At 43.5% G+C, this 21,930-nt stretch overlaps 1 protein-coding gene across 5 annotated transcripts in view; it reads right to left on the bottom strand.

Moving 5' to 3' along the window:
• Positions 1–21,930, bottom strand: part of zeb2b (zinc finger E-box binding homeobox 2b) — a 133,289-nt gene that overhangs the window by 35,536 nt on the left and 75,823 nt on the right. For 2 of the 5 annotated variants that reach the window (XM_020917059.2, XM_055163384.1), the window contains exon 3: positions 2,997–3,251. In XM_020917059.2, the coding sequence (XP_020772718.2) occupies positions 2,997–3,251 (255 nt within the window). Of the gene's footprint in view, positions 1–2,996; positions 3,252–17,817; positions 17,880–21,930 lie in introns of those variants that run through there. The other 3 variants (XM_055163378.1, XM_055163390.1, XM_055163399.1) reach the window with 2 other exon arrangements.

Here is a 21,930-nt window from a genome sequence, read left to right as displayed (position 1 = left end):
TTCTCGCCGTACTCTGTTCCTGTCACATGCTTCCAAGAATCATTGACTCTTATTATACATGTAAATGGCTATCATAAAAATAAAAATTTCATTTAAGATTGTTAATGACTTTTTGCAGCAGTCTGGCTTCCTTTAATGATTATACCCTGCCCCTAATTAAAAGTATTTATCTTTCAAGCATCCGTGACTGCAGCGGAGGCAGTCAGAGGCACGCCACACAATAAAGAGCTGCTTTGACAAACAGCAGGATCGGTCCCTATGGTATGGAGCTACACTTTTTAGTCTATACTTTGAATCAGTTTCACCTTAAAATTACATAAAAAAAGTCAATACTCTTCATACCAACTTGGGGAGCAATACGTGTCAAATAAAATCCTAAAAAACGACCTCAGGTTTCATTAAGATACAGAAGAAAAGATAACTGATTTGGCCTATGCAGTGATCAGGAAATTGCAGGGTTGTAATGCAAAGTTCAAGAACAGGAGAGTAGAAATATGAACATAACTCTTCAAATAAACTTACATCTAACCTTTTTTGCTATTCATGCCATTCAAATCAGACTATTAAGCTACATAAGAATACATACACATAATAGAGAAATTCCAGTGTTGCAACGCAAAGTTCAAGAACAGGAAAACGGAAATACACAAGAAAAAATGAACATGAACAACTGTTAAAATAAACTTACATCTAACCATTTTTCTATTCATACCATTCAAATAAGACTTTATGAAGATACATAAGAATTGTCCTATAATGGAGAAATTCCAGTGTTGCAATGCAAAGTTCAAGAACAAGAGTAGAAATACGCAAGCAAAAATTAACTCTTAAAATAAACTTACATCTAACCATTTTGCAAAACCATTCAAATTTGACTTTATTAATATACATAAGGACTGTCCTGTAATAGAGAAATTCCAGTGCTGCAACGCAAAGTTCAACAACAGGAGAGTAGAAATACGCAAAAATGAACAAAAATGAACATAAAAGCAAAAATGAACATAAATAACTACTAAAATAAACTTACATCTAACCATTTTGCAAAACCATTCAAGTCAAACTTTATTAAGATGCATAAGAATTGTCCTATAGAGAAATTCCAGTGTTGCAACGCAAAGTTCAAGAACAGGAGAGTAGAAATACGCACACAAAAAATAACATAACTATTAAAATAAACTTACATCTAACCATTTTGCTATTTATGCTATTCAAATCAGACTTTATTAAGACACATAACAATTGTCCTATAATAGAGAAATTCCAGTGTTGCAACGCAAAGTTCAAGAACAGTAGAGTAGAATTAAGCAAGCAAAAATGAACATAAACAACTATTAAAATAAACTTACGTCTAACCATTTTACAAAACCTTTCAAATGGGACTATGAAGATACATAAGAATTGTCCTATAATGGAGAAATTCCAGTGTTGCAATACAAAGACTAGAAATATTAAATCGAAAACTATTAAAATACACTTACATCTAACAGATTCAGAAATGGATAAAGATATAATGAGCTACAGTATCCGCTTCTTTTGAGAGTTCTCGCTTTATTATGATTGGTTAAACCCGCCTGTCACTCTCTCAGACTGACCAATCAGAGAAGCAGGAAGGGTACAATAGACAACATCTGGAGCCTATGTTTGAGCATTAGAAAATATAATGACCTCACAATACAAGATAATACCGCTAGAGCCACTACGTCCCTCACTTCAAACATACCAGAATGAACATTAGAACTACCCACTCCACTGCATTTACTTTGGACAACTCCACTGGCACATCTCTCAAATATGTGTTTTCCTTTCTGTACTTTGCAACAGTAAAACATTTTCTCTTATTTTCCGAGGTTATACATAAATGTAAATAGTTTGTGTTGTCTGGCTCAGGGTGGGACTTTGTGTAAGCGTCAACCAAATGCTCGCAAAGAAACTGTTTACGGCGTTCGGCGGGGCTCCTCCGGCAGACCTGGCTACAGCCGTGTTTGCCCAGAGCTCGCCGGGGTTTGTCTAAGCGCGCGCGGGCACCAGATGGGAGGGGCTTACCGTCGCAGAACAAGCATCGGAGCCAAGTTGAGCACACAGCATCCCAAGCCCGCGCCAAGCCTGGACACTTTCTGACTGACAGTTTCACCTGAACTGGAGACATCTGTTTAAGTGTGGTACATGGAACTGCGAGTGATTTTTGAAATATGTGGTCTGTTGGTGGTTATTTTGGTATGCGGATTGAGGGTTAGGGGATGTGAAAAAGGAAGATGTCCCGCTTTTCAACAGACAGGTGCTAAGTCTATCAATTTGACGTGAATAAAACAAAAAAAAGCAATTTACGATGGTGTGATTTTCCTCAAAAACTTCCATTATAATGAAAACCGCTATGTAACTTTTCTGATAGAAGGTCAGCCAACTATCTGTCTCCATAAAACTGTTTATCCTTTGCCAAGAATGTTCCACAGCATGACATTGAACACGTGACCTCACCAGGCTAGGCTACAGGTCAGCTCTGTGGAGAGGTGTCCCTGCTCACACTAAGAATGCATGTAATTTTGAGTGGGAAAAAAAAAAAAGAAAAACAACACAATTTCTGACCCTTAACTGAAAAAAAACACAACAGTGCACCCTGAAGTACAGATGTAGCATAATTTGTGAACAAATTTGTCCATTTTTAGAGGTCTCTGGGTGGGAGTTTCTATTATTATGGGGTGTTTTGATTCTTTAGTTCACCTGTACATGCAAGTCTTAAAAAAAGAGGAGAGAATCCTGGAAGACTTCTCGCAGCAAATATATAGTCATTTGCTTTTCCTTACTTTTCAGAATAGCTTAACTTGGAACTAATCTTTGGATGTACTTTCCGTCATTCGGAGCAACAGATTGAAGATTTGCTTTCACAAACATTTATTGGACGCTAAATTAATCTTGCACTTAGTATTTGCTGTGCCATCCAACTTATAGCCAAGAAGTTTTCCAAAACACAAACTCTTAAGTAGATCAGCACAACTCACCGGCGCCATCTACAGACGCGCTCAGCATGTCATTGTCGGGCCAGATGTGCTCCACGCCGCTGTCCCTCATGTCGTCATCGTCCTCCTCTTTACCCAGCATGCCGTGGCTCTCGACCCGCGGAGACGCCTCGGGGTTGGTCAGGCTGCCGGGGCTGCCAGTGCCGTTCAGCAGGGGGTCTTCCTCGGATACCGGAAGCTTGTCATCCTCCTCCGAGTCTGAGCCGGTCTCTACCACGTTCTCATAGTTCAGTGCTGGAGAGAGAGATAAAAAAAATGGGAGTTTAGTCTGGATCTCTGTGGAAATGGTCATTTTACAACAGGCGGCTTTATGCAACCGCAAACGATCATAATTCACATACACATTATAAGAAATGACATACAAGTATTCCCAAGGCTGACAGTTAGGCGTCATCCTATAAGCAGTTTGCAGTTACATCTTTTTAATGCACATGAAGTGGTTCAACGTGAGAGTTAAATGACAGAGAATTCTGACAAAAATATGGCCATGTTGTTTTGGAAATTGTGGTTTATTCCCAGATTAAAAAGGTCACCCCACATCACTGCGCGCTCCAAGGCGTGGGTGCGTTTTTTTGTGGGTTACACCCCAATTACAGCATCCACTCCTGGAATCTGCGCCGAGCCTGGCGGTCGGCAGACAGCTGGAGGGAGATGCGGCCAAAATAGCCACTAATTTTCAGTGGTGCTCACATGCCTGGGATACCAACGAGCTGCACCTTTCAGGAGGGCCCAGCTCCAAGCATAGCCGTCACGTTTGAGATGCTCCACATAGCACGTACAATATTACAAATGTGATTGCTATGCATACAAAAGGCTTAACCTATAGTCATTTGGATTATTCATCACATGTAGCATCTTACATTTGCCTTGTTGCTGAACCGTGAACATAAATGTCTTTTTCTCAACATAAGAGACATGACAGAAACCTGATGCGCGCACACAGTCTCACACACACAACATTAGCAGGCCCCACAACACTCAGGTCCCACACATATGCCCGCGCTGCCCAAAATAGACGCCTGTAAATAAGGCTGTGAACTCAATCAAAGGTGGCCGCGTGTAAATGAGTCCACCATGGGCAGGTTGTCGGTGTGGACTGCGCACGGTGTAAATCGTGGCATAAAAGGACGTCACAAGACTTATTGGTGGAGCGCAGATGGAGCGGCGGGCGAGCCAGGAACATGGCATCGCTCTGGGACACACCTCATTGGCAGCACGTCCAAGAATGTTCTGTGGTGGAGCCAATCACGAGGAGGCTCGTAGTGAAGAGGTGGAGGCTGTTTTTATGTGAATTTATGTCTCACAGCCATAAAAAGGCTACAGCCAGCTCATAAGTCAGCAGTCTTTAGTAAAATCAACAGATTTATATCTAATAGCTCTGCGATGGCGTGTCCCCTTTATATTTGAACATAAATACAAACAGAATATGCAAAATGCCTTCTAGTGTGACCATTCCACACACACATATTTCACCAGAGAAGGCCTCTGCACTTGAACTTTTTCAGAATCAAGAGGCAGATAAAGTCCATACATGACATTTGTGCTCACGTTCTACATATGAAAAATAAGCTGCACCCATCTCCTCCCAACACGTCTGGAGCGACTGACCGGTCCGCACTTGCCTTCAGCCAACAACTGCACAACAGGTGCAAATTAAAATGAAAACAGGGCTTTCAGACGTGGGAGGAGAGGTAGGGGGGAGTGTGGGGGCTGGGGGTCGCGTAGACAAGAGGGGGAGTGCGTGAGCGCGCTGACCTGCCTCGAATACCAATCGACGGAGGAAACAAAACCTTTTCAAGAGGTGTGATCACAAGGGTTTAGGCAAGTTCAGACTTAGTAATGCTCCTTAGAGATGACAAAAAGGCAGCGCAGGCTGGAGACCACGGCTGGAATGAGACGTTAAAGATTCCTGGGTGGTCCGCTCCACTCACACCTTCATCATGTTCTGACGTTCTCGGAGCTCATACACATCCGACTATGTTAGCACCTGTCTAACACTTCACAATTGCCTGGACATTTTACAGCCCTGGCAGATTAATTTTCCTTATAAGTAATAAGCACGTCATAATTTAGGAATTCCCCTTTGTGCCCTATCACCCCCAGGTTCGGAATCTCTCATAGCTGCGCTCCGTCATGTCTGTGCCCCCTAACTTAACAGGGAGGGGGCCACAGGAACAAAGGGCCCGAGGCTTGGGAAGCGATCAGCCCTTTCCCTGTGAACCTGATCTCTGGATGCAAACTCAATGATGGCGGAGCGGGGGCTACTGAATAAAATTATCTAAGCCTGGACAGGTTCTAAAGAGCCATTCTTCCCCCCGTAAAGGACAGAGGGAGCTTCTTTTTGTTTTGCAACATGTGGCACTGTGCGGCGCATTACCAAGTTACCTCATCTACAAACTTTAAAGCATCCTTTCCCCACTCTATACTCTCCCGTTTCTTGTCCGCAACTTTGTGAACAAATCTGAGTGCGGGGGCGTCGGAGCTGTCTTCTGAAAGCTCCAGTCGCAGCCATGTTAGTTTTCTTCCCAAACGTCAACTGTCTCCTCCGCACTCCGTCGCATACCTCCAAGAAGGCGAAATGACAGTGGGGTGCTTGTCAAGTCGCAGCATTAACGTCAAGAAGCGGCCATTGTTTAGGTGCCAGGGCTGACAAGAGCCTCTCCCTCTCCGAACGTCAAGCATCTTTCGGTATTGTGCCACGCAACAAAGTAATTCTAACCTACTAATATTTCTCAGGCAGTTATTTTGTCCCCCAAAGCCCGCTCCTAATCAGCCTTTTGTGCGGCACAGGATTGAGGAAGACAAAAGATATTGTTTACTTCACAAATGCCTCTGCTCCAGTCTATTTTTCTTACCTTAAGTGTCATCTTTGACAATGGCAATTACAGTTTAACGCGCTACCTGTTTGATATGGCTCTATTCTTTCTCCCATTTAAGGTAAATAAAAGGGCGCCTCTTTGACTGGAGTTGTGAGGATAATTAAAATGACACATGTAACTGCACAATTCGGGTTTAATATTGGGTTTTTAACTATCTGACATAACCCTTTCAAAGGCCTGGCATTATCCTGTCACTCGGCGAAAGTACACAGTAGAGGAATATTGTATATTGATTAGGACGGCTGGGAGCAGTGGCAGTCTCAGAGCAGCGCAAGCTCCACTAAAGACTGGCTTATTCTATTTGATGAAGATAAATAAAGTGAAAAACAATGTTGCAGGCAATACTTCAACGCTGACAGCTGGAATCCGCAGATACGAGGGGAATTAATGTAGTGTGCCCAACTCCAAATCTGAGCCCATCGTATTTACAAAGTGGCAGGTTTGACACCGTATGAATAGCAGCCGTGATCAAGAATGCCTTTAATGTCGTAGCCATAATCGACTCCATTATAACTCTCTATGATTTGGTTTTTGACAACTGCTGTCGGGCCACATGCTGCATTCAAAGTCGCTCCGAGAAAGCGCCGCCCGGCTTTGATGTTGACCCGTACATCTGTTTGCTAAGACTTTGGATGTACGTTACAGCTATGGCATGCAAGAGTGTGACTGTAAATAAAATGTGTGAATTCGTCTTTATGGTGCTTATGAAAAAATTACACCCGGAAAAGAAAAAAAAAGAAAATCAAAGAATTCCCGCTTGGCGTCTTTTCATAAATCCAGCACAAGTGCATTCTGAGTGCGGAACCCTCAAAGTCTCAAAGTGCGCACCTGCTCTCTTGCACTTGGAGGAGCACTTCGCGGCTGTAACAGGTATAATCATATTTATTTAACAATCCCGAAGATGCCGTGGAGGAGCGGTGGAGGGGGTAGCAGGGTTGCCGGGGAGAGCCAGAGGAGCGCACGCAGAGGTTTGGAGCTGGAGAGGTAGGTGATGGCCGGAGGGGACTGGCTTACACCCACGGAAGCTGATCTCACGCTAACCCGCTAACCCCAGCTGACTTCTTAGCGGAGTAGCCCTGGGTGACACGTACACGGCCTCCTACGCGGATAATGAGCCAGGACAGCCTCCCTATTGGACGGTAAGTGCCGGCGCTGGCTGCCCGTCTCCCGGATGAAGCCGATCACCTGGATGGCTTCGGGGAGATTGTTTTTTTTTTTTTTTTATATAGTTTTTTTTGTTTTTTTCCGGCGAGAGGTTTGAGTAGGAGGGCATGAAAGGTGCTAGCCGGGGCGCCACTGCCTCGTGGGTACAGCCAGCGCTAGCCGATCCGCGGGCCGACCTTTTGCCTGCCATTGTTCCTGTCTGCGAAGAGTTTAAGCAATTCATTTTTCTATCTCTTGGCAAGCTCGCACCTAAGAACAGACTTTACAACACTTCTCTGCAGAAAGACTTTGGCAAGGTTACAGCCAACTTAAATGGACTTTTTTCTCTCTCCTGTAGTAAATTACAACAGTGACTGGTGGTTTTAGCTAAAATGAGAACATTCGGGATAGCTATGGCAACCACGGAACAAGACTTCTCAAGGAACTGTCACTACAATCGAAGATGTCAAGGTTTTAGATAAGATGTCAGGTAAGAAATGAGAGATTTGCTGCGTAACTTGTACTCATATTTTTTAGTTTTCTACTATGTTGTAGTGTTGGTCCCTTGTAAATGCATGTTTCAGTAATTTAGCAATCTCTCCTAGGCCTTATTATCTGATCACCCCACATTATTTCAGCATTTACTAAGTATGATGTCTTTTATGGTCATCTTTATATTGGTAGATTTTATTTTTCGAAGTTCTGTCACTTGACGTACGCCTAGAAGGCCTTGAGAAACCAGGAACTACTTTTTCTTTTTATAATGTTTCCCCATATTCTACCCCAGTAACCACAACACGCACAAAGAACCCGAGCCGCCATGTTTGGATATTTCTCGCTATCTTGTCCCAGTATAATGGTGAGATCGCGCACACGGGCCAAATCGGGGCCAAGTCGGTGAAAGGACGGTGGCAGAGGGCAAACAAAAGCTCTGAAAGGAGACAGAGAGAAAGAGAAAAAGAGTGAGGGACGGGGGGGAGAGAGAGGAGGAGGAGGAGGAGGAAGATGAATAGTAAAAACTCAGTCAAGTGTAAACCCGACCTGGGACAGTGAGCTGGTCTGGTCAGCGGATACAAGGGGAAGGGGGAGGGGCTTGGGTGACTTGACTTATACGAGGAAAAAAAAAGTTACAATGGAAAAATTGAAAATACAGCAGTTATGTGTTAAAAAATAAAAGCAAAATTCTTAGTCTGCAAATGGTGTCTGTACTATTTCTTCTTATATGGTCATAGGGGAATTCTGTGCACATATTTGGGAATTAACTGCAATAAGTAGTTGTTTGTCCACTGTCCCTGCAATCACTGCTGGCCTCTATCTGAGCGGAGACCCTGACTCTAATTCAATTAAAGTCTCATTTATTTGCTGAAGAGGCCCGGGAGGAGCAACAGGCTCGGGGTGCACTGCGGACCGGCGGTGGTGGGGTGGGGGGCCAGTAGCGGCGGTGGTGTTTTTTGTTTTTTGTGTGTGTGTGTGTGTGTGTGTGTTGTTTTTTTTTTAATTTTGGGAGGGGGGGGGGTGTGGCGGGTGGGTTCCTGGGGGCCCGAAGGTTTGCTCAACAGCTCAGACCGGGCCCACCTTTGCCTGGATCAGGGCCCTCGCCTGGATCCACCATCTGTGTGTGCCCCCCCACCCCCAACCCAACCCTGGCCCCCCTCCGCCCCTCCTACTCCCCCTGCCCTGCACACATGTTCCTGCCTCCATACCCACCCACCCCCCTCCTCCTCCTCCTCCACCACCACACCGCACACCGCACCACTCTCCCATCGCACAAGCCAAAGGAGAAGAAAAAAAAAAAAAAAGGATGCACAAAAGCTTCCCCTGGCTGCCCTCAGGACTCCCAGGCCAGGAGAGTGGGAGGTGGGATAGGTTGCGAAAAAAGGGGGCTGGGGTGGGATTTTCGGATGAGGCACTACGGAGACCTTTTGAGATCAAATTTTATTTTTTTTTTACATTCCAGGTGCCACCCGGTGTTACCTTGGCAAAACGTCACACCACAGGAACGGTGGAAAGAAACGGTTAAAATTAGAAAATTTAATTTATTTGATAATTTCCCAGAATAATTAGAGTTAATATGGGTTAATTAATATGCAAATCTCCGAGCAGATGTTCGGTAGCGCGGCTGAGCACGGCAGAGGAGAAAAAAAAAAAAAAAAAAAAACAGCTCCTACTTTCTCCTGCCTGGTTTTGGCTGTCAGTTATTGGACCGTAATTACTGTAACTAACCAAATACACAGAGAAAAAAAACGTTTATAGTAGCTCCCAGATTTGGAGTCTTCTCACACACATAAAGGCAGACCATCGCTAATTTCCCCCCTCGCTATAAAGAGGGCTTTTACGCCGCGGGCCAGTGAATGCAGCGCGCACTTTAAAGTATTTGAAATTTGCGGGGCTTTGTGCGGAGCGCCGTGTACAAAACGAGGAGTGTGAAGAAGCGCGGAGCTGCATTGTGACGAAGAGCACCTGCTTTTGGGGCCCGCGATTCCTGTTTACGCCTGTTTGCAGCTGATATTACTGCCACATACACACACACACACACACACACACATACACGTACACATAATATACTATAGCATGGGGAATGAGAGCGAGCAGCCAGGCGAATTTGCATAAAAATGGGGGTGTTTTTTCATCAGTAAAGATCTGCACTTATAGAGACATGTTTTGTTTTAATTCACCCTAGTAATAAATGCATATTAATTAGACTGTTGAAACGTAATTAATATGTCAAGTAGCTTATTTGTTATTGAACTTGGGGTTATCCTATAAAGAGCTGCATAAAAAGTCAAACCCATAAATAAATAAACAAACAAAAAAATAATAATAATGGTAAGTCAAATAATTATGTAGAAACTAAACAAACAAAAAAGCAAACTGAAATAATTTTTAAAAGTTATTCAGAATAAAATAAAAATCTTGAATCGAGTCATATTTAGTGGATCTCTCAGTGTCTTAAAATACAGGAACTCAATCCACTAGCATGATAAATCAGGCCTATCATCAGCCATGGAATCTCATATTTTGTGAATGAGAGGGGAGGGCTACCTTTAACAGAACGACTGAATCCGTGAGCCTTCCCCCGGGGAGAGCGGACAGTGCACGGTAGGTAGTACACGGCAGGGTTGTCCAGTGGTCATCTATTTTTTCATAACAGCGCATTTAAAAGGTATTTTCACAAGCCTTGACTCTTATCTATCGCTATAGTTCTCTCACTCCCTCTCCCATTGATAATCTCTTCACGACAGAATACAAAGAATACGTGTAAGTGTATTTTTTGTGGTGCCAGGGCGCGACTGTGGCCTTGGCGGGCGACAACAGGTTTGTTTGTGGTGGTTCTTATCAAAGTCTTTGTGAGAGCGTTCATAGGAGACATGATAAAGAGGCAGACAGACCTTGCTCAAAAAGATAGTTGACACCTTAAGCTGTCATAACTGCTAATGTTCAACTTTGTCCCACAAGATGAAATGTTTTGATGATGCCGTTTAATGTCATATATGTTAATACGTGTGATTAAATATGGGGTAAAGTTTGAAGGTGGGACTTAAGTGCAGCAAGGACTTTAACGTTCATGGTCTGGAGTACCTAACTAGAGGATTAGCCTACTCTGCAAGTTTTGGGTTGCTTAAAAATACACAAGGGATACTAAGCTAACATATTGATAGACAGATGTCCGCTTTCCATGAGTGTGAGATGGTCAGCATTTTGACAAACCCAGAGGTCAGTGAAGTTAAAGTGTAACTGAAAACACATATATTTGCTCAATGTTGCTTGTGAATAGTTGTGCCTCCACAGAATCCCCTGCTGTGCACACCGCCACAATCCTGCAATTCTTCATCCTGACGTACTCCACGTGCCTCGCTTTAATAAAAAAGAATCTATAAAAATAAATTACTCGCACTAAGTATATGCAAATTCAAATGTAAGCAATCATTGCAAAATTAATTTTGCCAGAACTGATTAAAAGCTTTAATAAATCTATATACAGTATTGCAGCAATCTGATATTGTGAATTTATTACACTCCCTGTAAGATTAATTAGTAAGCGCCGGTAACATATTGCGGTGCCACGCCAGATTACTGTACTTTTTGTTAATAACGGTTAAGCAGAACCTGAGCTGTAATTATGGGCTAACAGAAGCTTTTGATGCCGAGAAGGGGAGCCAGCTGCAGGGAACAAACGCAGATCCTTTAGTCAAGACTGCATCTATTTTAGGAGGGTTTTAAGTTCCTCTTATTGGAAAAATGCAAAGAATTCTGCTAAACGGATTGATACTGTGAAGTGAAGAAAGCATTAATACTACAGGAGCGCACTACAGCTCGTTCATGAGAGATTCTTTGAGCTAACACCTTTGCCTCAGATGTCTGTACACTCCTCGCAGGTCGCCACAGATAGATACAACAAAAATAACAAAGTGGTTTGATCAGGCCAAGGTTGTTTGACATTCCTGTCCGCAGATTCAGGGCCGTCGGACGCCTTTATCTGAACCAAACAGCGCCACGGAGTTAAGACGAGACAACACACTCCACCGCCAGCTCCCTACCTGCCAAAAAACCAAAACCAAGGACTCTCTCTTTCGCTCTCTAACCCGGAGTCAGCAGCTGCTTAAAGGTCGACCAGCGAGAGGGGAGAGGGGAGAAGGGAGGAAGGGGGGGGGGGCATGGGAGCTCAGATGGACCAAAAAGATCAGACGGGATGAACCAAGAGGCCAAAAGCGAGGAGGAGGAGGGCTGAGGGGGGCTTAAGGGGTCCAGGTGATGGGGACTATAGGGCGAGGTGGGGCGGGTGGGCGTTGGGGTCGATCTTTCTTCTTCCCTCTCTTGTCCACTGGCAGTCTGGGGGCCCACTCTCATTCACATGCTAATGAGTGTGTTAAAATGGCATCTGTTCCCCCCGCCGCAAACGGGGGGACGGGCACCTGAGTTCGCGAGCGCCAGGTATCGACTAACCACCGGGAAGCGGGCGCGTGGAGGGGGGGTTTTAAAGAGGGGCGGAGGGGCGGGATGCCCAGCAGGCAACTGGCACACCGGGCCGTCCAATCGGTGACCCCCCTCCTCGCCTCGCCCCTCCCATCGCCGCACACACAAACACAGGTTGAGAGAGGGGGGACCCGGGCCCTGGCTGTGAGCAGGGGCCTCCAAAGAAAGGCAGCGCTCTCTGAAACTGTTACCAACTTCCCAATTAACCCCAGCAGACAGCAGCAGGGGAGGGGAGGGGGCTGGCCAGGGAGAGGTCTACCTTGGAGACAGGGTTATGAGGGGACAAATGTCATTTAGCTCTTTAATGGAATAAATTGCATTGTTAATTTTGTCTGTAGATCCGAAATCCAAGCTATATTCTCAACTTTGGGATTAAGAAGGTCTTTTACGTAACAGAAAAAGACATGTACTTAACGTTACAATTTCCTAACGAATATAACTACACTCTAAACTCCACTGTGAATTAGGGCTGGGTATCATTAAGAAGTTGCCGATACAATACATACCTCGATACACAGGCCATGATACGATACATATCTCGATACAGTGCACTTTCGATTTGATATGATATATTTCAAATCGATTCGATACGGTTCAATAAAAAATAAAGTCTAAAACATGGCTGTGATACTAAAGTCTTTGTTAAACCACTTCTTGTGCAAAATTCATATGAAACACAAACATTTTAATCATCAAAACGGTGAAAATGTCAAATGTGTTGCATAAATGAGTTTCCTTTCACTCCACAAGCCACAAAACTGTAGCACTGTAACAAAATAATTTAGTAAAACACACGTAAAAATGCTCTTGCTGATATATCGATACAGTAGCCCATGATATCGATACTGTATCATCACATTAAACAATACGATATATCGATATTCTGATATTTTTGCACACCCCTACTGTGAATGCAAAATTCTCAAGTGTAATTTTCAATCACCTCAAAATTTGCGTAAACATATGAATAAACATGCATATTTTCAATGATATTTTGCGATCTAAACTCAAAATTTAAGCATTCCGTAGTCAGCATTTTCCCACACGATTCAATTACATCAACCAAGAGTCTGTTAAGAAGTCTTACTACAATAGCTACTTACTGTATGTACTGTGTTAACAATAAAATCAACACTGCCAGCTATGCATAACAAACAACGTAAAGCCGGATATGCATCTTCCACATTTCTATATCAATTCGTATGATTACAGCCACACACTGGGGCTTTAATAACACCGTGCACCTTGTTACACTGCCTGTCCACGTGCACGCCAACCGCACGTGCACGCCCCTGCCTTCACCGAGCGCTCGCGGCAGGTTCGGCAGGTGTAAGCCAGCGTGAGATGACATGACTTAACCTTTCGCTGCATCGCGGTGAACGGCAACAAACACTACCCCCGGAGCCCATGACTTAAACCATGTGGGTGGGAGAGACCGGGGCTAAGTACGCCTTATGCTGGCTATTTGTTTATTTATTTCATTTTTCCTTTTCTTTTTTTTTTTTTTCATGTGGTACCTGTCTTTTCGTTTAGCCGCGGGAGGAGCGAAATCTACACTTTTAATTACGTAGTGGGAGTAAAGGAGCGGTCGGCGGTAGGTGCGCTCTACCTTAACAAGGCTTTGAGACGGGAGCCATGTTGCTAGCGTCTGACCTTTTGATATTTGCATTTGTTTATATTGCGCTGGACACGACAAGTTAAAATGGTTTCAGATGCTCGCGCGGTTCATAACGACGCCGGATGTAGTGTTATTGCCCTACGGCCGGATATGTCAACGGGAGTCAAAAGCGGTCGGTAAATGGCAACGTAAAGCAAATTTAAATGATCTAGCGTGTTGTGAATTATATTACGCGTTGTCGGAGACTGTGTTAACCTTACAGCGGAGTGGTTCACCTGTAAGGCAGATCTGTTATGCATAATGAAGGGAAGAGTAAAGGGGAGATATAGGAAGGGAAGGAATGCGTGCAATTCTGAACAAAACGTGGTTCAGATTCTGCAGGATGAATATTGCATACAAGAATGTAATAATGTATAGAATGTATAACCGATAAAAACACAAAGCTTGCATTGTTATGAACTATTTGGGTAACCTAATAGTACACTCAAAAATAGTACTACTTTGCAATCAGTTCAATGACAATTATGCAAAAAAAGTACCAATTTATAATAACTAGACTTAACAAATAGGGATGTAACGATATCCAAGTTTTACGATACGATATCGTCACGGCATGAACCTCACAGTACGATATTTATTGCGATATCTATGGTGGGGAGGCTCAAGATTAGGGATGTAACAATATCCCAATCTCTCTGTACGATATTTTCACGATATACATCTCACTGTATGATATTTATTGCGATATTTTGTGGAGGTTAAACAGCTAAAACTGTTAATATGTTACTTTTTCCTCTTAAAATGCCTTGACAAGACTTAATCCAAAGAACTAAGGCTTAAAAGTGCTTAGAACTGTTATTTCTTGTTGTAATCTGCACTGAAATGGAGCAAAGGATCATGGTCTATGTAGTTCCCTCAGTCTTTTTTTTAGCTATTGCTGCACCATAACTCTTAATTTAAGCAAAGAGACTTGTAATTCGATATTATTGTGAGAACTTTGACGATACGATATCACGATATTTCAATTATTGTTACATCCTTATTAACAAAGCATGGACATAAGACTTAATTTATAATGAAGAACTTGTTAATTAAGAATGATTCAGGCTGAGTAAACCAAAGAGAGTGACCAAAATATGCAGCATTGTATGAAAAGTTTAACCTTTACCTATACAAACATTGCATTGCTCTAACTGGTCCATTTGGCTTAACTATACTCAAAAATAAACGTCCTTAAGCATGCAACATTTTCAGTAGTTACTAAGCCTGAATCATTCCTTTTCTTTTTTTAATAACAATGATTTTATTACATTTTTGTACATTACGAAAGCAGAATTACAATCTATTTGCCAGTCGTGTACATGGAAACAAATAAAAAACAAAAACAAAGACAGATCAACGTCAGAGTTAGAAAATTAAGTTTTAGCCAACCGTGCAAAGTCTGAATCATTCTAAATAAACGATTTGTTCAGTATGAATTATGTGTCTCTTTGGCTTATCTATACTGTAACTAAAGCCCCTTTTCAGTTCAATGACAGTTGTGCAAAAAAAAAAAAAAAAAAACAGTTAACCATTAATAAGTTATAACTAAGAATGAGCAGCATATGCAGATTTTACTCAGGTTATAAACCGCCATGATGAGAATCGCTGCAACAGATGCGCGCTCCCCATTCTCTGTATACTGTAAGTAAAAAGGAAATTTTGATCTAAGCCTGCCCTACCCCTGGGTCCTGCCTCCGTCTTCCTGTCAGCTCTCCTGTTTTTGATCAGGGCTTGAAAGCTCCCTGCCCCGGCGAGTGTGTACGGCGGCTCAGGTACCTGGGGTCTACCGAGGTGCTAATTAGCGCGCTGGGATAATTGATGTGTAGATTACGCGCGCTCAACAAATGCTCTGACTTGTTTGTTCTTCGCACTCCTCAGCAGCCTTGCCAGCGCAGACAAGCTCCCGCCCGCCCCCCCTCCCCGCCCCCTTTTAACTCAACCCTAATGAACAATTTACCTGGCTTGTAAAGGAGGTGGTTAAGGCTGCCAACGCTCCGGCGCAAAACAAAGACGAGGTTGCGCCGAGTTCATTCCCCACAGGTGCGAGGGTCTCCGAAGCCCGGGATTCCCTTGTGCCTGCGAGCCTGGCACCGCGAGGCCTACGCCGTTTCTCGCTTTGCCAAACCCTAGAGGAGTTGTCGGCGAGCATACATAATTCCGAAAGAGAGAAACAATTTTCGCAATGAAAGAGCATGTCATTAAGAGCGCCGGTAGACTTCGGCTATTGTTCCGCTAATTTCTATAATGCCATTTCCTGCATCTTTTGTCTTTGGGATGCTATTATTAGACGAGAATGCGCCCTCCCCTCTGTCCGTTCAATAGGTTTTGCATTCGCTCATTAACAGCTAAGAATCCGCAAACACGTTAGCTTTTTTGCAACCGCTAATAAACCAATCATGTCCTCGCGTTTAATTGGGAAATAGAATGAGAGAGAGGCTCAGAGCGTTCGCCAGGAGGATTTTTGGGGCTACTCGTCAACTCCGCGGTGGAAGTGGAAGGGAGCCTATTAGCAGGACAGATGCCGGGGCGAAAAGGTGAACAGCGGAGACGTGGGCCGGCTGCCGCACCACCGACCCCTCGTAATCGGTCACCCACACCCGCGTACCAGTTAAACACATTACGGAGTTTATTGAGTCTCATTATTACGATGCATAGCGCCGGTGCTTGTACAAACCTGCCAGGGCACTCAGAGCAAATAAAGGCCATTTCGGTTTCTCATAGCCTCGCTGATTAGCCAGGCTGCAGCCACGGAATAAGGTGGTAGTATTAAATCACTGCGAGCTCCCGAGAAAAGGCATTGTTTCCTCATGTATCGCAAATGTAGTATAAGTACAAATTGTGTAATATATTTCATTAACGTTATCTAGTACTTACGCCGGCAGATTTGAAGTAAACACGTTGAAATCCAATATGACTTTCACTTAGGGGTATGCAAAAATATTGAAATATCGACATATCGTATCGTTTAATGTGATGATACAGTATTGATATCATGGGCTGCTGTATCGATATATCACCAAGAGTATTTTTTGGTATATTTTACTAAATTATTTTGTTACAGCTACAGCTTTGTTGCTTGGAAACTTGTTTATGCGACACATTTGACATTTTCACTGTTTTGATGATTAAAATGTTTGTGTTTCATATTAACTTTGCACAAGAAGTGGTTTAACAAAGACTTTTAGTATCACAGCCATGATTTAGCTTTTATTTTTTATTGAACCGTATCGAATCGATTTGAAATATATCGAATCGTAAGCTCACTGTATCGAGGTATGTATCGTATCTGCAGCTTCTTAATGATACCCAGCCCTACTTTCATAACAACAACATAAATTGTTTAATACACACATTGTTTTTGTTCACAAGTCATAAAGCAAAAGGACGTACTTCGATTGGGTTGCCAGATTCTACAGGTTAAAACTAGTCTTTTAACAATTTACATTTCGAAAAACACAAAAAAATTAACAGAGAAGAATATTTATTTATGTTTCACTTTGGTTCACAAGCCAATAAACTAATCAAAAAAGCATAACAAACTCTTACTTTGGGTTGCCAGATTCAAACCAGCCTCGTAATCATGAATATTTAAACACACAAAAAGCATAAAGAGAAATTTAGTTATGTTTACATTGTTTGTTTTGGTTCTCAAATCAAAAAGATTCACGTAAAAATCATTGAATTCTTTGCTTTGGGTTGAAACCAGCTTGAGTTTGCGCCCTCACTATATGACAACTAATGATATATGATAAGCTTTAATTATAGTTAAGTATAGAAGCGCTTTTATCAGTGCCCGTTGCGTACTTTGAACATATCTTCCTGAACTGCTCTCAAATGGCATCTGGACTCCTTATTTCAGGAAGTCCATTCACTGATATTTTCCTGTGTGCAGCAAATAATGCTTTTGACTGCAGCCAAGTTAGCAGCGATAAACCCGCTGATGATGAAACTGTTGTCCCTGGGCCCAGACACCTTGACTTTCTCCGGCCGATAAGAAAGACAAACTAAGACCTCTCTCTTTCAAGATCTACCCTGAGAGAGATTTTGAAAACGCGGAGACCTGGCGTGTTTGGACTACGCGGGAGGAACCGGAGTCTCGAGAACTTAACTGGCCATTTCCGTCGCCAACCTGATAACTCTTCCTCACCGTCTTCGCTCGAAAACCCTGGCTGGCACCGGGCACTTCTGTTTTGTTTCCCCCTCCCTGCCTTCTTCCTGTCGCCATCTCGGTATTTAATCTAACACCGGCAGGCTGCAAAAAGGGTTGACTTTGCCTCCCCCCCCACCCCACCCTCCTTCGCTCAAAGACAGTGAAGTAGTGGTATATAGGAGAGGAGGAGAGAGAGGAGGAGAGGAAGAGGGGAGGGACTGGGGGGGGTGGGTCTCGGAACAGTCAGGAAACCTAGGGCCAGCGTCACTGTTAACAAAAGCCTTTCATCTTTCTTTCCACTTTCCCCCCAAGACGGTGCGCTCGGAGCAGTGGGATTCTTTTAAGTACATACCTGATAAGAAAAGTATTTTTTTTCTACTTTCGAGGCAACACAAAGGCAAGCAGGGCCCCCCCCTCCCACCCACAAGCAGCCTGGCACACTTGAAGTATATATGATTTCACTAAAACATACTTAACGTAATTGTACTTTCACGTTGTTTGTAATTTTACTGCCTGGCGGGACACTGGCAACAGATACATGTACATAAATGGAATTCCATAACTGTTACCTGGCAATGGTAACACTAACAAGTGTCAAACCTGGCGTCTGATTTACACAATAGTTATGATTAGACTGATAAAAATAAAATATATCTATAAACTGGAAGAACCCTAACCATTCCTTGCACGTAAACTGGCATTTTGAATGGAATTTTCTGTTAACATAAATAGTAGTATTCCGTTTTAGGAACACACCGCTACATTCTGTATTTTTGGACTTTTCCTCTCAACTTTCTTTCCCACAAACTGCCGGCGAACTGACGTAAAACTATGATCAATATTTACCACAGGTACCATCCAACCAAACCAAGTCATAATTAGAAAAACATGAAAACCTGTCGTAGGCACTTCGAGTAGACGTACTGTCCTTTTATGCTTGCCGTAGGGGGGTTCATACGCCTATTACGTCTTCCTAAACAGGTAATTATGCAAAGTAAACGTTGAGATCACAGCCAGGCCCGTTCCACCTTTCGCAATCATGCACCAGCGCTGTCTTAGCAGTTAGCCGCGGTACTGGATCCATTTGCGGATAACTGCGCGTAATCTATTATAGTCAGGAGTTGCTGTGGAAGGGACCCCGGGGAATGTCTGATGGAGAGGTCATAAATCACGGCGAAGATGTTGAAAAGTGGAGTTTCTTCGGAGCACTGGAGGTAGCAGACAGGGCGGGGAGCTCGGGTACGCCCATGAGAACTAAACAAGCCGGGCTATCATCGCCGCAGTTAAAATATCAGCGACCGCAAGTCAACCGGGGGCCCTGAGTGTCGAACAATGCCTGGTCCCAGAGGAGAGCTGGGGGACATATCCATACAGAACCTCGGCTAGGTGGTGCAAATCCCTCATGTGTAGTTAACATAGCAAGAGGCAGAGCATAGCGACATTTTTATCTACACACTGACTTCGCCTCGTACATTTTTAGCTCGGGCGATCCCGCTGGGACTTGATCCGCTCTGGTACGAGTTCGCTCCTGGGGAATAGACTGTAACCGAAGAACAGCGCGCGTCTGGATTGCGGCATGCATCACCTGCGAGCAATGTTTTCAGCCAGAAATAAGAGTAGTTGTAGGCCACCTCGGAGGGTTAAGGTTAGGATCTTCTCATGAGCTAGGGAAGTGGATGTATCCCTAGGGAGCCCTCACTCTTTCCTTCCTCCTCTCTTCGTCTCTCCCCCAGTCTGCGCGCTGTTTGTTGTTTCGGCTAATGATAACAGAGGGTCTGACAGCGACGTTTTCATGTTGTTTTCATGACCTGCGTGACTCGCCATAGCCTCCCCGCGATGCCTTTCGAGCCGGGGGTGAAGTCTGACAGGGCCTGGAGTCGAAACAATCTTTTTTCTCTCTCGAATTTCGTAGCAGGCTGTTGCGTAAGGAAGTCTGTATCTATGGTAATGGGCAGCTAATTGATCCCACGGGGCGCTGCTGGCATGGGGGGGAACTTATTTACTCTGGCGGCGTAGGGATATTCCGGCCTTTAAAATGACTATAACTGTCTTTCTCTTATCTCTACGAGGCATGGCGAGGCTCGCAGAGGGAGGGGGGCGCGATGTCTACATACGCCGTCGAATGGAAAGCCCTTGTCGGAGAGGTGGCAGGGAGCGGCCAATCAGGCGTTAACACCTTGACTCTTCTCCCCGAATGTGGGCGACGGTGCTGCGCGCTGCAACCTCCTCGGTGTCACGGCTAAATTGGCTTCCAACAGGAACCCAAGGTGCCAAAGAGCCATTAGACGGACAAGGCATTGAAGTGTACCCTGGAATTAAATGGGTCGCGATCTTTAAGCCTGACAGCCCTCTTCATTAGAGGCCGCGGTGAAGGTGCACGTCAGTCTGTCTCCGATAACCACCGTTCAGATAACACCACTCGACCAAACTGTTACTTAAAATGAGCTTAAAGTGGCCAAGTATGCCTAAATGTTTCTATATAGGGTTACAATGTCATGATGTCTTTTTCTCTCAGGTTAAAGGAGCTATCTTCAGCTTTAAAGGGGCGCTATGTAACTTTTCTGGTATTGGTTTTCATGGAGATGCTATTGCTTTGCCAGGAATGTTCCACAGTATGGCATTATATAGGATCTGTGGAAAGGTGGCCCCACATTTTGAGATTTTGTTTATCTTTTCGGTGTATTTCAGTGTATTTTTCAGTGTCCAAAATGTATCTGACACTAAAAATACAAGCGTATAGAATGTTATTATTGTTTCTATAACTCACTACAAGCACCTAATCAATTGTCAGTGACCGAAACTAAGAAACCTGTATAGAAAAATGAAATCCGCTCCCACTAAACTGAACCAAACTACAAACTCTTCTAATAACCAGGTATATTGAGCCCTGGATGACGGATTAAAAGGTCCTGACCCTTTAAGGAGAGGTGATTGGGGGGGGTTGGGGGTTAGAATCTTGTCCTTGCATCCTCCCAGACACCTGAGTCAGCTCGCGAGGGGTGGGGAGTTGTGGGTTAGGAGAAGGGAGGAGGGTTGCGATGGCCGCTGACACAACACCCAAATCAAATCTCGCTCCAAGATAACAGCTAATCATTTGTCAACCCGAGAAGCAATCCCCTCCGATCAGCCCGCCACAGAGAGACCACTTTATTCCAAGGGGCTGTCAGGGCGGAGAGAAATTACATTGGGCCCTCGCAGTACCCCCTTAACCCCACCGGCCCCCCACCCACCACCCACCCACCCACCGCCCCATTCAGAGGCCCAGAGCAACAGCTGACAGCCAGGAAACAACTGTCTGTTCTTCAGCCTCTTAATAATGGCGAATGAGACCTCCAAGACAATGCAAAGGCTGTTTGTACTCGAGATTTTGAGGTCAAGAAGCCAAATTTTGAAGAACAGAAATTCCACAAATATAGATTTTTTTGTGTTGTTATTGAATATTATGTTTTCTAATTTGCTTTGATAATCTTGTATGTTAAAGTTCTTGTCAAGTTATTATATTATGTAAGATTTTATGATACAATAATACTCTTTTATTTTTAGTTCAATTGTGAAATAAACAAAAATGCCAATTGTAAAAGAAAATTTAATTCTATCAACTGGATTTTTAAATTTTATGTATTTATTTTCTGTGAATACTTTTTTCTAGGATCTTTAAGAAGTTGCCAATACCTCGATACATAGGCCACGATACGATATGCTTTTCGATACAGTGCACTTTTGATTCAATACAATTCGATATGATATATTTCTCGATACAGTTCCAAGAAAAACAAAGGCTAAATCGTGGCTCTGATACTAAAAGTCTTTATTAAACCACTAAGTTCACATGAAAAACACCCATTTTACTCAAAACAGTGAAAATGTCAACACAACTGTAGCACTTACACGAATTAATTTAGTAAAATATACCTAAAAATACTCTTGACGATACATTGATACAGCAGCCCACAATATCGATATTGTATCAGCACATTAAACAATACAATATATCTATATTTTGATATTTTTGCACACCCCTACGTTTGACTACTCATCCAAGTTTTGTAAGCCACTAACTTATATCTGTCTGAGAGGAACTAACTACACTGAAACTAACACACCCTAGTA

Source organism: Boleophthalmus pectinirostris, unplaced genomic scaffold (assembly GCF_026225935.1).
Source record: "Boleophthalmus pectinirostris isolate CB_2022bp ecotype Guang Dong unplaced genomic scaffold, ASM2622593v1 HiC_scaffold_11, whole genome shotgun sequence".
Taxonomy (NCBI): domain Eukaryota; kingdom Metazoa; phylum Chordata; class Actinopteri; order Gobiiformes; family Gobiidae; genus Boleophthalmus; species Boleophthalmus pectinirostris.
The sequence above is the reverse complement of the archived record's forward strand: the minus strand, read 5'-3'. Positions and strand labels throughout refer to the sequence as shown.